Consider the following 13,753-nt stretch of genomic DNA (forward strand, 5'->3'; position numbering starts at 1 on the left):
TGCTGTGTGTTTCAGCTTCCATTGCATGCTTTTCTGATTGTAATTCTAATATTTGCTATTTCTGTTCATGCTACATTACAGGAATGATTATTCTTTTTTAGTTTATTGGCAGAGAAAAGCTCAGCTTCAACAACATCTGGTTTACAAAGAATCCACATTTTCACCCAATTTTCCAGCTGGAATAGCTGAAGCAAAAGGAGGTCAGGAAACTCATTTAGTCAAGGTCAGAATCACCATCTACAATGCCACAAACACACATGTGCATATACATGTATATATACAGTATGTGTGTATATATAAAACAATAAAATATTCTTAGATTCTCATCCTTGTTTTCTCTTGGTACGAAAATACTCCACTTTCTGTATGCATGCAACCTGACAGTACAATATTACTATATTTGATATTACATACTTGTAGCAGAAATTCAATATTATGAACTCCTGTACACTATTCTGTTTTCTAGTGGGTATCTTCAGAAACTAAGAAAACATAGTATTTCATTAGTTCAATAGTCAAGAGTAAATAATGGCATTTTGGAAGAGTGAAAAAGCATACAAGTTTCAAAGAACAGATGAGCAAGATTATTTTAATTCAGAAAAAGAAAAAAAAAATCCTGCAAATCACATCTGCGCTGGTTTAGTTTGGTAGTGGGAAAGAGAGAGACATCTTGCACGCTTTGACTTTCCCTTTGTCTTACCCAATCTCTTGGGACACAAAGTAAAACAGTGAATTCTGACAGCGCCAACGACAAAGAAGGTATTTCTCACTTTGACACAACTTTCTGTACTTTCAGAGAAACGCTTCACTTTCCCAGTCTCTGTTTCTAGTTCTTAAGCTAAGAACTGCTAATCCTAATACATACTTGCAACAAGCATGCAATCTTCTGCCTTAACAAAATAATAAAAACTCTGGGAAAAAACAGAAGGGGCAGTGGTTGGGATCCCAGAACAAGCCTTGTGGTTTGTGAAAGCCTGTGTAATCAAAACTAAATATAGCCCCAACCTCAGCAAAAAAAAAAAAAAAAAAAAGTACATATATAGTCCATTAAGTTCTGCTCCCCTGCTTAGCCCACCATCACAGCAAGCAGCAGCCAAGAGAGGTGCAAGGTATGGATGCATGGACAAGCTGCCAGCATCACCTGGCTCACAGAGGGAGGCCCACACACACGGCAGCATACTACAACAGCACAAAATAATCCATTAAATCTATGCAGACATTACAGATGCTAAAAGTCTTGTAGAAAGAAAAGATGCACCTCAAGTAGTCATCCTACCAAGCAAATTTTCTTTGCTCTCCACTCTCTCTTTCCCCTCCAAGCTTGCCTTCCACTAGTTTCAATTGATAACACTGAAATCTTGACAGGAAGAACTGCAAGCAAAGTCGACTTGCCTGACACCATTCTTTTTTTTCCTGACTTCCACCATATCCCCACCTAGTTATTTTCCAGGTCAGTTCAGGTCCAAAGTTTGTCTGTGCACTCACAGTCTACCTTTGCTGACCTTTCTTCTCCATAATTTTCCAGCTGTGATCCATGTGTTTTGAACTGTGTACGGTATTAAAGCCCACCTAAGAAGCTGATAGGGAACTCCATTATCTAAAACTGTTCAAAACGAAAAAGTAACGTATGACTTCTTCAGTGAGCAAAAATTCTTAGCACAGTAAAGCTGCTCTAGGCTTTCAGATCCCAGCTGCTGGAAGGCAGAGAGCTGAATCATAATGATTCCTCTTCTGCCTTCTCAGAATGGTTTTCTCTAACAGGATGAATGTCTGGCAGTATTTCTTCTCTTATGTTTCTCCCCACTCCCACGCCTAGCTCTTTGTGTCCAACATGCAAGCCCTTAGACCTTCACTCTTGCCTAACCACCAGAGACCTCCACTGACCACTGACAACCAAACTGCGCACCAAGATTGTGGGACTTTTTATTTTGGAAATTCTGGAAAGTCCAGATAACTCTTTCTTCCCATCAAAATAAAAATGAGTCAGGATTTTCCAGCTATCAAGCACCACTTGAGCTAGATACAAAAGATTTGGTCAGAAAAATCAGAAGCTAAGAGGTTAACTTCCAACTTCCTACAAATACTAATGCCTGGCTGTGCTGAGTAAGTGCCAGAAAAGGATGTGGATGGGAAATAAAGCAGAGTTTGCTGCAGCTCTTCCTCACTTGGTTCCTTGTTCTGCTTGAAACACTGAAGACATGGTCTGACTCTAGAAGCAAATCCTTTGTGAAAAGATTTCTACAAAATACAGTTGTCTTTTAAACACATTCTACAAAAAGCAATATTCAGCCTCTAATTCAGTTTTTCCTGCATGTTCATGTAACTTTAAATTGCCCTTGATTTTGTTTTAAAAAGGAAAATTGTTAAGTACTTTCCACGTGCAAAAGCTAGTGGTCACTTAAAAATATTTTGCGAATTCTTAGTACTGATACAAATGGGAACTGGTACGAAGCTTGGTGTTTGGACGAGTCCTCCTAAGTGCACTCTTCAAATGGCCTTTTTTACATATTGAAAACATTTTAGAACTCCATTTTGTTAAGCAGTATTTAATATTCCATTTTCCAGTGAATTATGCATGTGCTTGTAAACATTTCTGTTATTTACAAACAGTTCTTCAGTTCAAAGCACGTGGATGAGTTTTCTTTACGCTTCTAAACATGCTGCTTTACACTGACACAGGTGTTGGGAATGGAGCCCACTGGATTACAGCTCCACACACAGCTGGATTACAGCTCCTGACCAAGTTGATGTTTTTGCTGCAATGTCAGCAGAAACAAAAATCATGTTACACAAGGGGAAGTTTGTGACCCAAAAGAACTAGCCATACCCCAAAGAAGATGTGAAGAGGCTCCTTGGACACCTGCAAGAATGGGTTACAGACAAGGGAATGCGAAGGCACTAGAAACAAAGAAACAGAGATCTGCTGCTACATGAACATCATTTCTTTGTTTCCAAACCCCAAGAACCCAAAAGCAAGAAAACAGAGGCCCAATTTCAGACAGTGTTTCTTTTGAGAAACAGTCCTCCTTCATAATCCCATTAAGATCAGATTTGCTACAGAAAGAACTGTAGTACACATTTGCACAACACTCACTGATGGAAGGAGCCTCTCAAAAGGAGGAGGGGCATCTGGTTCCAGGAATTCACGATTCAGTAACTCATCTCTTTAATGTTACTGTTTCCCCTCTAATTTTATCAGATAAGCACCACCTGTTGAAAGCACCAAGGTAGCACCGATACCACACCGAAATGCCAAAGGAAAGTTGTCAGCAATGATGCAAAGAAGTTTAACTCCCAACATGCTGGTTTTGTAGCTAAATCGATTAACCCAGCAAGGCCACACACATTTTCCATTTCATGATTTCTTTACAAAAAGAGGAACATGCAACCAGCATAGTTACGCTTCTCATCTGTTTTACTGCATCAAGTCAGGAACGCGTCCTGCTGGATTTACACATGTAAAACTGAGAACTGAATTTGTCTGTCTCATCTTCAAACAAGTATTGGTAGTAATAAAAAGAAAATGAGCACAGCAGTTGACAGATGAGAAGAAAAAGCAAACACCAAAGAGATGAAGTGTTCTACTCAATTGGTTCCATACACTGCATTCAGAGTGATGCCCCAGGCATAAAGGAGTCTGACAAACATTACAATGGCTATTTCTCATTGAAAACCACACGGAGAGACTGTTATGTTCTAAGCTAACCACAAATTGGCAATAATTATTAACAGACTGCAACTGTAGAAGTAAGATATTGCACGCAAATTCTTTCTGTTCAGACAGAATATAACATTTTGTTCTGAAGAGGCACCAAATTAACAGGAATAAAAAGGTACTTTTTTTTTTCCTAAATAATACGTCCTTATTTATATACCTTCCCAAGCCTAAAATAAGTGGCCCGCAGAACAATGATGGAACCTGTATGCCAAGCTTCCTTCTGACTGAGGATGTGGTGGAGGAGGTGCTGGGCCACCATCTGAGCCAGCTTACGGTAGACCAGACATGGAATAGTGCCCCACAACATCCATAGTATCCTCAAACAGTAAACAGGGACATGCGTTTTGATGCTGAATGCCAGTCCTTCCTGTCCCATGGCACGCCTCACTCCACTCACTACTTCAGGCCATAAAACTTGGTTATTCCAGGAAGCAACTCAAAAGCCAGAAGGCAGAAATGGTTCCTGCATTTCCTGGGCACTCTGCCTTCCTTAGCTCCAGACACTGTGATGACACTGTGATCACTTCTGTGTTCTTGAAGCAACAGCTCTGCAGTATGCAAGAATTCAGTTACTCGAGCATTTTGGCAGAGTTCATTTCTCATTTCACACACTGACAAAAGCAGAGCTGCCAGGTAGTGCTAGCTGATAGGATCAAACATGCTGAAAGACTGCTTAGCCTAAGAAATGCGTTCTGCCTTTATGGACCTTTCTTTGGCTAAGGAACACCTTAAAATCACCTGTGTTTATCTACTTATTTAAGCTACTGGAGATATTGTGACCTGGAGCTCATTGGTACGCACCCACAGACTGACAGCAGTTGCCTAACAGTCAAAAAGCGACCATCCCTTCCATCAAAGCTGGTATGGTATGGGAAATGGAACCTAGAAGTCAGAATCTCTTAAGAGTTTTTAGAAATCAGGTGGCAGCTCTCCCGGGATGCAGAGCAAAAGAAGATCATGGAGGCTAACTGCATGAGGTGCCACAGTACATACAGTAACACACGCTTCATTTTAAAACACAGATGTACTTGCAGTATCCTGCTCAGTTAACTTCTGTTGGAGCCTGGGACTATCAGCAGCCACACAGGCTTGAAGTGACATAGTTCAGAAGCTGTTATTTGGGAAAGGGAGGTGAAATGGCTCCTGTCATACTGTCCCATGTCACCCTACGTTGCTGCTCTGAGGTTGCTGGAGAGGCCACAGAGCAACAGAAGCAATATAAAATGTTTCTCAAACCAGAGATCTGATCAGTACTGAAGTTAGATGGAGAAGGCTTGCTCAGTGGAAAAAGGCAGGTACTACGCCATCACTTTTCAATTATACAGGTACTTTAAACGTCACTGCAATACTCTTCAGAATGAAAACAAATCTCAATTTTTGGCTCATTCCTACCTGCACTCAAGAAGCTATATCCAGTGCTGTATCTCCTGCTTAAAGTGGTAAAAGCCAGAACCAAACATTTTAGCCCAGAAAAACATGCACTGCTCTGAAGAAGTGAGGAAGACACCATCCCCATTGTACTGCTCTGCTGAGCATAGCATTGAGCCCCACTGGAGTAGATCCATTGAAAGGGAGAGTTCATGGCTACGAACTTAACCAGCAGGCTTGTAGAGCACAAGACACAAGAATGAAGTCACAAAGATAACAAGAACCATTGCAAAAATGCATTGTTGAAGTAAAATTGCATTTTGCGCATCACTTCATGTTCTTCCTCTCTTTACACTCTCATGTTATTCAAGTGGAGGCCTGCATTTGTTCCTTCTGAGGGCAAGTGCCAGAGTGGAAGTTGATTAAGGTCAAACAAAGACAAATGCATTTAAAAATGACAAAGTTATTTCATGTTGAAGCTTCTGACTTGAGTTTGAAGATAGAAATATTTTAAATATTTCTTTTGAACTTTCCAGCTCTGGATAATTTGGCTTTCCAATGATATTCTTCCTCAAAGACATCAAAGTAAGAGAAGGCCCTTCCCTTCACAGAGGTAAGACCGACCTTCCCATTTGGGTGCACATTGGCACTCCTATAAAATCAGGAAGCTCTGAGTGGGATCTCTAAATGATTTATAGAGTTGCCATTTACTGATGGTACATGGCAGTAGGTATATGGCACAACTTTCACTATTAGGTGAGACATTTGTCAAGAAAGAAAACCTCAAAGCCATACTTTTATCTTGTCTACTGCTAGACTGCAAGATTAACCTTCCATTCACAAAGTGACATGAGAAGCAGCTCTGACAGCAGAGAAGGTAACCTGCATTTGTGCAACAGGAGAGTTTTTTAAGCTTCCACTACTGGAACAAAGAGAGAAACTCTCTGCAAGCTGTCTCTCTTCAGAGATGAAACACTGAACACAAAGAGTAATATTGTCACCTCGCTGTTGCTGAATTCAAGCTAGCATGTCACTTCAAGTTACAACATTTTGTTCAAAATGCAAAACATTTTACCACGTGTTTGTGTCACTGGGTACCAAGGGAGGAGGGGGAAATTCATGCTTTGCTCTTATCTTCCACACAAATCTCAGCTGCCAGAGTTCATAATAAATCATGTGAAAAGAAAACAATAAATGACCTACTAAATAAAGCTCAACTTCTTTTTCAGTCACAAGTTCCAAATGCAAAGTGCCATCCTAAGTGCTAATGCTCTCTTTCCAAACAATTCCACACAGCCCGAAGCACTATATTTTATTTCCTCAGGCATCTTCCCCTTCCCTCCTCCTTTTCTTCCCACCTCTCAGAAACAGTATATAAAGTCAGTTGCATTCAGTCTGCATAGGTTTTCAATACCCGAAGCCTCGCTAACTCATGGACTTATTTCAAAAACTAGCTCTTAAAGACATATTCTTAACAGTACACAAAATAACAAGATGGCCTGTTAAATGTAGAATACATCAATTCAACTTATACCTCTAGTTAGCAGCTGTTGGGATACTCATTCTGTGAGTCTCTGGTAGCTACCAGGATCTGTCCAAGATGGCACATCACAGTCAATGACAGAGGACTTCCAGTTATCTTTTTTACATTTTTTTCCTGTACTGTGGATCCAGTCAAGATTTAAAACAGAATATCAACCCATCTTGCCCAAGGAGAAATACCAGTTTTCTAAACTAACAAACTGCAGAAGAAAATATGTCAGTGGGCAAAGATGTAATTCATCTTTTTCAGTAAGGAGTGGAACACCAGAAATAACTGCTGTGATGCCCTACAACTTTCATACAGTGGTTACTGAGTAGTTGATCAGCGATGGCTGAAATCTGTTTTGAAATCTGGGTCTTCTCTTTATGTCACCCATCATACCTCCAGTGCCATATATTTACTGCAAGTTTTCTAGCTTAAACTGCTGTTCTTTGTTCCCGAGGGTTGCTTTATGTACCAAGGCAACATCTGGATTTTTCTCTTTTTTTTTCTCCCCACAGGGCGTGCAAACTTATGAGAACATGCAGCAGACATCAAAAACGCCATTCATAAATAGGACACAGTTAATCATCCAAAAATGAAACTACACACCAACACGCAGTAGGAAGCACACACCCAGTGGCACACCAGCTACTAAGCAGCAGGCCATCTCATCTGAAGCCTGGGAGGGCAGAAGTGCCAGCTCCTCATATTATCAGAACATCCTGAGTTGGAAGGGACCCACAAGGACCACCACTCCTGGCTCCATGGAGCCACCAGGAGCCCACAAAGAGCGGGTGCCTTGGGGCACCTCAGGCACTGTGCTCCAGGATCCCCCGCCTCTGGGCAGCATGCTTACCATCCTCAGACCTGCAGACTCTGTAATCACATTGGGATCAGCTTAGCTCCTGGCATCTGCACAATGTGAATAATGATGTTTTGAACTAAACACTCTTCTGCTTGCCTACATAATTGTCTCACTGTATTTTCCAGACATAAACTTCCATGATCTACAACAGACCAAGGGGAAATAGTCAGGAGTGTAACACATGCTTTATTAAGATGCAGTAGCCTCCAGTTCTCGTTATCAGGCTTCTCTTTCAAGTCATACATTAATTTTAGTGGAAACAGGACTCTATTTCTGCTGCAGAAACACCCCGAAGCCACCAGCTTTCCCCTGGCACACCAGCCCAGGCTGCTCATCCTCCCCTTCTCCAAGGAAGCTGGGAAAGGAAAGCAGCCCACACAAACCTCCTGGGAAACAGCAGAACTTGGGCAGGAGGACCACCAGTGCATTAGCAACTGCTGCAGAAGCCCCAATTTCTTGGTGCCATTATGACAACAGGGAGGTATGTATCTGTGACCAAAGGCAGTGGGTGACAGATCACTGGGTATCCCCAGCTCCATGGGTTGTGTGCAACCCTTCCCTGCACAGTGAGGGCTGGCTGCTCAGAGCCCCCTTACCAGGACTTACACAGGAGCTCCTCAGGCTGTGGACAGCCCACATTCAGGTACCACGATTTTGCCTTCTGCCACAACCCCAGTCTGCCCTTTTCTTGCAAGGGCTGAAGCAAGTTTCACAGATGATTCATACTCTGACATGCTGCAATTTCTTCCAGACCTTTCTGAATTCACTATCCCTGAAGTCACCACGGGGAGGGAGGCAACTACATGTTTAAATATGGTTGGGGTTGCTTATTTCAATACTAAATGGGGGAGTGGAAAAGTTTGTTTTATAGGAACTAGATTTTAAAGCATAAGACCGTTGAACGTCAGCTTCACAATGATGAAACCTGTTGCCACCTCCCTCTGTGTGACCAGAAGCTGCAACCCAGGCACTGGACAATACCATCAGCTGATAAGTAAAGCATGCTTCTATCAGATCCTAGCTGCTATAGTTGCCATGACTGCAACACACACTTCTATGGGCAGCAAGGCTCAACCCAAAACAGTGCAAGACCTCAATGACAGCTATTAAGTTCTCTGATGTTACCACCACCCACTCAAGTTACTGCACTGTGTAATATAGTGAGGTGTCAGGAGATGCAATTTGGACTTGGTCATAGCGTTCTTTACAGAAAAAAATCAAATCCACATGATTTCAAAAGTTCAAATGGTATACATGATTTCTCTGATAAGCTGAGAAATATAATTTGTGGTATCTTTGTAATACTTTCACCAAGCGAGAGCCACACAGCATGAAACCATCGCTGTGTCAGACCCCAGGCACTTCAGGGCCTGGCAATGCTTGTTACACCTGTATTCAGCAAGGAACAGTAACTAGGGGTCAGTGCATTCTCCATTCTGAAACAATGACTTATAATGAGAACAACTTTGTCACTTACTCCTAAAAAAGCTATAGTGTTTTTTATATTCCGTAAAATAAAAAATGAACCACTTCAATTGTAAGAGAAAACAACTCCCCATGACTACAAATCTTCCAAGCCCCGCTCATCACCGAGCTGAGCCAGGAAGGGGTGAACCAACAAACACGTTACTGCTGCAAAGAGTTTGCAGCAAAGAAATATGGGAGTTGATCTGCAAACAACCTGATATAATTTCAGCCACATCCTAGGGGAAAGTAAAGTTTTCTCTGCCTATCTTTTGAGTTTGTTTGTGTTTTTACTATGAGCAGACTTAGTAAACATTTTCTAAGCTGCCTGTTTGGAATTTCAAGTCTGAGATAAAACACAACTACAACACAGGCTCCAACACTGCTCTTCTTACAAACAGCAACAAAATCCATCTGCAAATTAACCAGGCACAACCTTTACATACAGCCTATGTGCTGCTCACAGCTCCAGTTCATGATTACAGTAACCACTCAGTTGTGCTTGTGAACAGGCAGCAAACCTACAGCAGAATAATCCACAGCTGCAAATAGCTTGTCAAGCTCTCTCCAATGATATAGTTAAAGAAAACAGATCACATAGCATCTGTAATGATAATTCTGCAAACTCTCTCTGCTGATTAAAGTATACCATACCATGATGATGAGAGTCCTGGGTCTGCTCATTTCCTCATCGCTGTCCAGTGGCAGGATTTCATGTGACAACTCCTCTCGCCGTCGCCGTCTACAAATATGTGGACAGTTCCTCTGTACCACAGTACGAAAGGCTTGAAGCAGAACAATGCTGGCAGCACAACCCATATCTGCATCCTGAAGCCTACAAAATAACTTCTATGTTTATGCTATGTTTGAAAAACAGTGGCTCCTTGTCCCTGAAAACAGCCTACAGTGCAGCTGCAGCCAGCTCACTCTCCAATCACTTCCTTGAGTTCTGATCATCTGATCACAAACGAATAGCTTGGATGCAGATAGAGGAAAGATTTGATCCACTGAAACTGAAGCACAAGCAGTATTATGATCCTTTCCTCCCTCTCCCTCCCTCCCTGCTTCTGAATTCACATGAGAAAACGCACTCCCTCTTGTACAATGAGCCTCCTCCTCCCATCCCACTTCCACGGAACTGGAAGTATTAAAATTCCAAGTTCAAACAAACCAGCTGTTTGCTGCACACACACCACCAACAACTGGTAGGATCTGTTTGCAAACCTTAAAAAAAGAGTCCTGTGTAGCGCAATAACAGCAAACATCTGGAAAGTTATTAGCTCTCATTATCAGCATGCTGTCTGTAAAATACTTTGTATTCTGATGCTGTGAAAATACTAAAGCTCACTGAGGGATTTGGACTGTAATCTTTTCACTTCTTGCAGTTTTCCGAAGCACAGCAAGCTCATTTGAGTTGTAAATGTAACAAGGGGGAAAAAAAATCTGGACTGGCTCATCAAGCTCATGTTAAAATAGCCGTGGCTGTATGAGAGCCAGCAGTGTTCAGCTCCAAAATGCCTTTCAATAGAGGAGCTGTTATGCGTTCCCACACATGCATTTGTTCTGCAGAGTAACACATTTTTACATCCACACAGGAGGCTTGTGTTGAGGAGGTCTCTGTTAATGGGGTCTCACAGTGAACGAATCACCATCGACCTTCCAGGTGCAGTAAGAGGAAAGCGTGCTCGTGCCCCATCCATCGGGATGCAGGCGGCTGCAGCAGCCAGCAGGAGCAGCCCCTGCCGGACGAGTCGGCCACAAAGCAGGGATGCTTAGAAACCACATGACCAACCTGGAAACAGCACAGGCTAATGGTGTGCAGTGTAAGGTAACAGCACTTGAGAGGAAGTTAGTGCTAAATATATATACAGAAATGGATCTCTCCTACACGTTGTGAAAACTAAGAATTTCCAACAGGGCTTCCAGAGGAGCAGCTTTTAAGCTCTTATGTATAACCTGATTATATGCACATCCAAAAACGTATTTGCTGTACATCAAAAGGCTTTGATTCCTAATGAAGGTCATGAGAGGTTTGTCATCAATTTCCACGCAGCCCTATAATGCTGTTGCTGTGCTCTCTGTAAATAATGCTCCACCTTACAACCTCGGGCAGGAACTGCACTGAAAGCACTCTGTAGAAGTATGTTCTTCTGGGTTTGATTAGAGTTTAATTGCTTAGCAGTCTGGCAAAGGACATAACTGTAATTAAAGCATTTGCCAGAAAAACCAAATACATCCTTTAAAAGTAATACACTCATTGCCATTATTTCTTGCCTTTCTTTAGAGTAAATGGCTTTGAGTGCACTAGAAGAGTTGGCAGCACGACCTGCACAGCTATCAGGCTGGCCTGCCCTCAGACCTCCCCAGCTCAGCCCTTGTGCTCTCAGAAACATGCCCACCTCTACATGAGAACCCCACAGAGCAGGCCGCATGGCACACTCGGTAGCTTGACTCTTCTAATGCGATTACACGAGCACAGCGGCACAGCAGTGTAAGTTCTGCACCAAACCAAACCTGCCTGCCGCTATTGTTTACAGTGCCATCAGACCCCTGCTACTCCAGCCTGACACCTTGGCCACACAGAAGATATGCTTGGCAGCTGGGAGAGCTAAATTCCTGCCCTAATTCCAGCAGCATCAATATGGGCTTGGATAACTTCCTGCGTAATGTCTGCTGCTGGCTGTTATGGCAACTGCTCTGCTACCTTGGGACTGTTGCACGTATCACGTCTGCCTGTATGACATCTTTACACCCCAGTGCTCAGCTGGGAGGGCTGGCAGGGATTTCTGTGGTACTTGGTTTCCATAGCACAAGCAGATACATGCACATGGGATAGCACCCTAGGGCTTGACACAAAGCTGTGCTTCGCTCCCAGTGAAAAATCCCATTCATTTCAGTTGTCTTTGGTTGAAATTCTTCTCTGACAGTGGTCTAAGTGACTTCCTTACAGTTATTTGTGGATTAAGATATTATTAGATACAAATAGGAATGACATAATCTTGGCATGGTATCGCCTACCAAATTGAAGCAAGGCTTAGTCCAAAACCAAGTAAACTGCGCAAGCCCAAGGCAGCTCAAACTGGCCTTCCAGCCTCGTTTTTCCAGTGTATGAGTTTTGACATCTACAGCACACAGGAAAAAAAACAACAACAAACGAAACCCCACCAGTCTCTGAGAAACCAAAGAAACAAAAACCAAACACTTTTGAAGGAAATCTTTCTCCTTTGGAAAGGAAACTTCCCAGCCCAAAATGCCTGGAACCCACCTCACACATAGACTTAACTTTTTAAATGTAGGGATCTCATTAACATACATTATATTTACACACCATTAACAGTGTTAGTTACTCTAACAATGAAACATCAAGCACTGCTTTGTGATAATTCGTGCTTTAATCCAGAAGCTGAATTCACTGTAACCCTTTGGGAAGTAAAATCCTCCTTCGTGCAAGCAATGCCTCAGTTCCCTGTTCTGACAACTCTGGCAACAAGGTTAGTTCAGGCAAACTCCCATCCAAAGCCATCCACTGCCCGTTCTCCCTCCATTCTTTACCACTTCTCATTTTGGCAGCGCTCAAAAGAAGCAGCATAACCTTTCCACAACAGCTCACAGAACAGGCTGGGAAATGGACCGCTAAAGGTATTGCATATTGCAATAGAAATAGATGAAACATGGAGAGGCAAGATAGTTTCTTTAACCCAGACGATTTCAGTGACCCAGTCCTCTGCAGCTACAAGGGCTGGGTCTATGCAGCTGCAGAGCTGTGCAATGGCAGAAGTGGGTCACACTTGCCACGTCTTATAAAGTCTGTGACAAGATAGCAGAGTCCAAAGGCATCTGGATTCTTGAGTTAGTAGCTATCCGTCATCCAGCCTCAGCTTCCAAATGGAGGAGATGCCAGCTCTACAGATGGGCAGCCAGGGCCTGAGGAGGTACACTGACACTGGCAGAAATCCTTGCCTCCCAAGCTCTGACTTCTTTCTCTTCTGCTGTGCTCCTGCAGGCTGAGAGGCTTTCTAAAGATACTACGAAATATTTCCTTACAGTTCTCTGTTACATGCCTCTTTAGCACATTGCATTTGTTTCCTTCCCAAAAGCTTTTTTAAAATTTTTTAAAAAGCATTCACTTTGCTAAACGGTCAGTGCTGTTTCTGAATGACATACAACTTCACCTTGAAACCACATTTCCTCCTGCTGAAGCTATCTCTGACAGACACAAGCAGCTTGATGCAGCATGCAGTGGGCACAGCATCCCCTGGAGCAGTACATGTCTGTGGCTACAGGAGAGGCATCCCCAATCCCACCACCCTGCTTCTCCCAGTGTTAGCAGGTGCTGCCAGTGCACCTGGCAGGGCCACAGCTTCCTTGCTGCGGAGCGTTGGCTGCACAGCGTGGGACGATGGCACCCTCTAGGGAAGAGCAAACGAAAGGCAGATTCACCACCAGACCCTTCACTCTCCAGCTGGATAATGAGAGCAAGGCAGATGAAATAAATGACTGTGTGTGTAAAATGTCATCTATCACCGAAGAGCATCAGGCATGTCTCATCACAGCTGGGAGGACAGAGGTCCGCTGACCACAGGAACACTGCCCGGCCCTACACATGCTAGAGCCTCAGTGCTGGTTTCTTGTCTCCTCTTTCACACTGATGCCCACTGAAAAGTACAAAATACAGAAGTTCTGCAGAGTACTCATCACTGTTGGGCTGCATGTGGCCAAAAGACAGATGTTCTCAGCTGACAGGTCTTACTGATGATATGAATGTACAGCAGCCACTTAACAGGTAAGAAATGAGGGACAAAGAAATAAAAAG

The 13,753-nt window shown here is 43.0% G+C and overlaps 1 protein-coding gene across 1 annotated transcript in view; it reads right to left on the bottom strand.

Moving 5' to 3' along the window:
• DOCK10 (dedicator of cytokinesis 10) overlaps positions 1 to 9,839 on the bottom strand; it is a 114,291-nt gene extending 104,452 nt beyond the window's left edge. The window contains exon 1 of the mRNA XM_065748332.1: positions 9,595 to 9,839. Within this exon, the coding sequence (XP_065604404.1) occupies positions 9,595 to 9,759 (165 nt within the window). The 5' untranslated portion in view covers positions 9,760 to 9,839. The remainder of the gene's footprint in view (positions 1 to 9,594) is intronic.
• Between the last annotated feature and the right edge of the window lie 3,914 nt (positions 9,840 to 13,753).

The sequence above is a fragment of the Cyrtonyx montezumae genome, unplaced genomic scaffold (assembly GCF_038088225.1).
Source record: "Cyrtonyx montezumae isolate F1298 unplaced genomic scaffold, pur_monq_1.0 scaffold_5, whole genome shotgun sequence".
Taxonomy (NCBI): domain Eukaryota; kingdom Metazoa; phylum Chordata; class Aves; order Galliformes; family Odontophoridae; genus Cyrtonyx; species Cyrtonyx montezumae.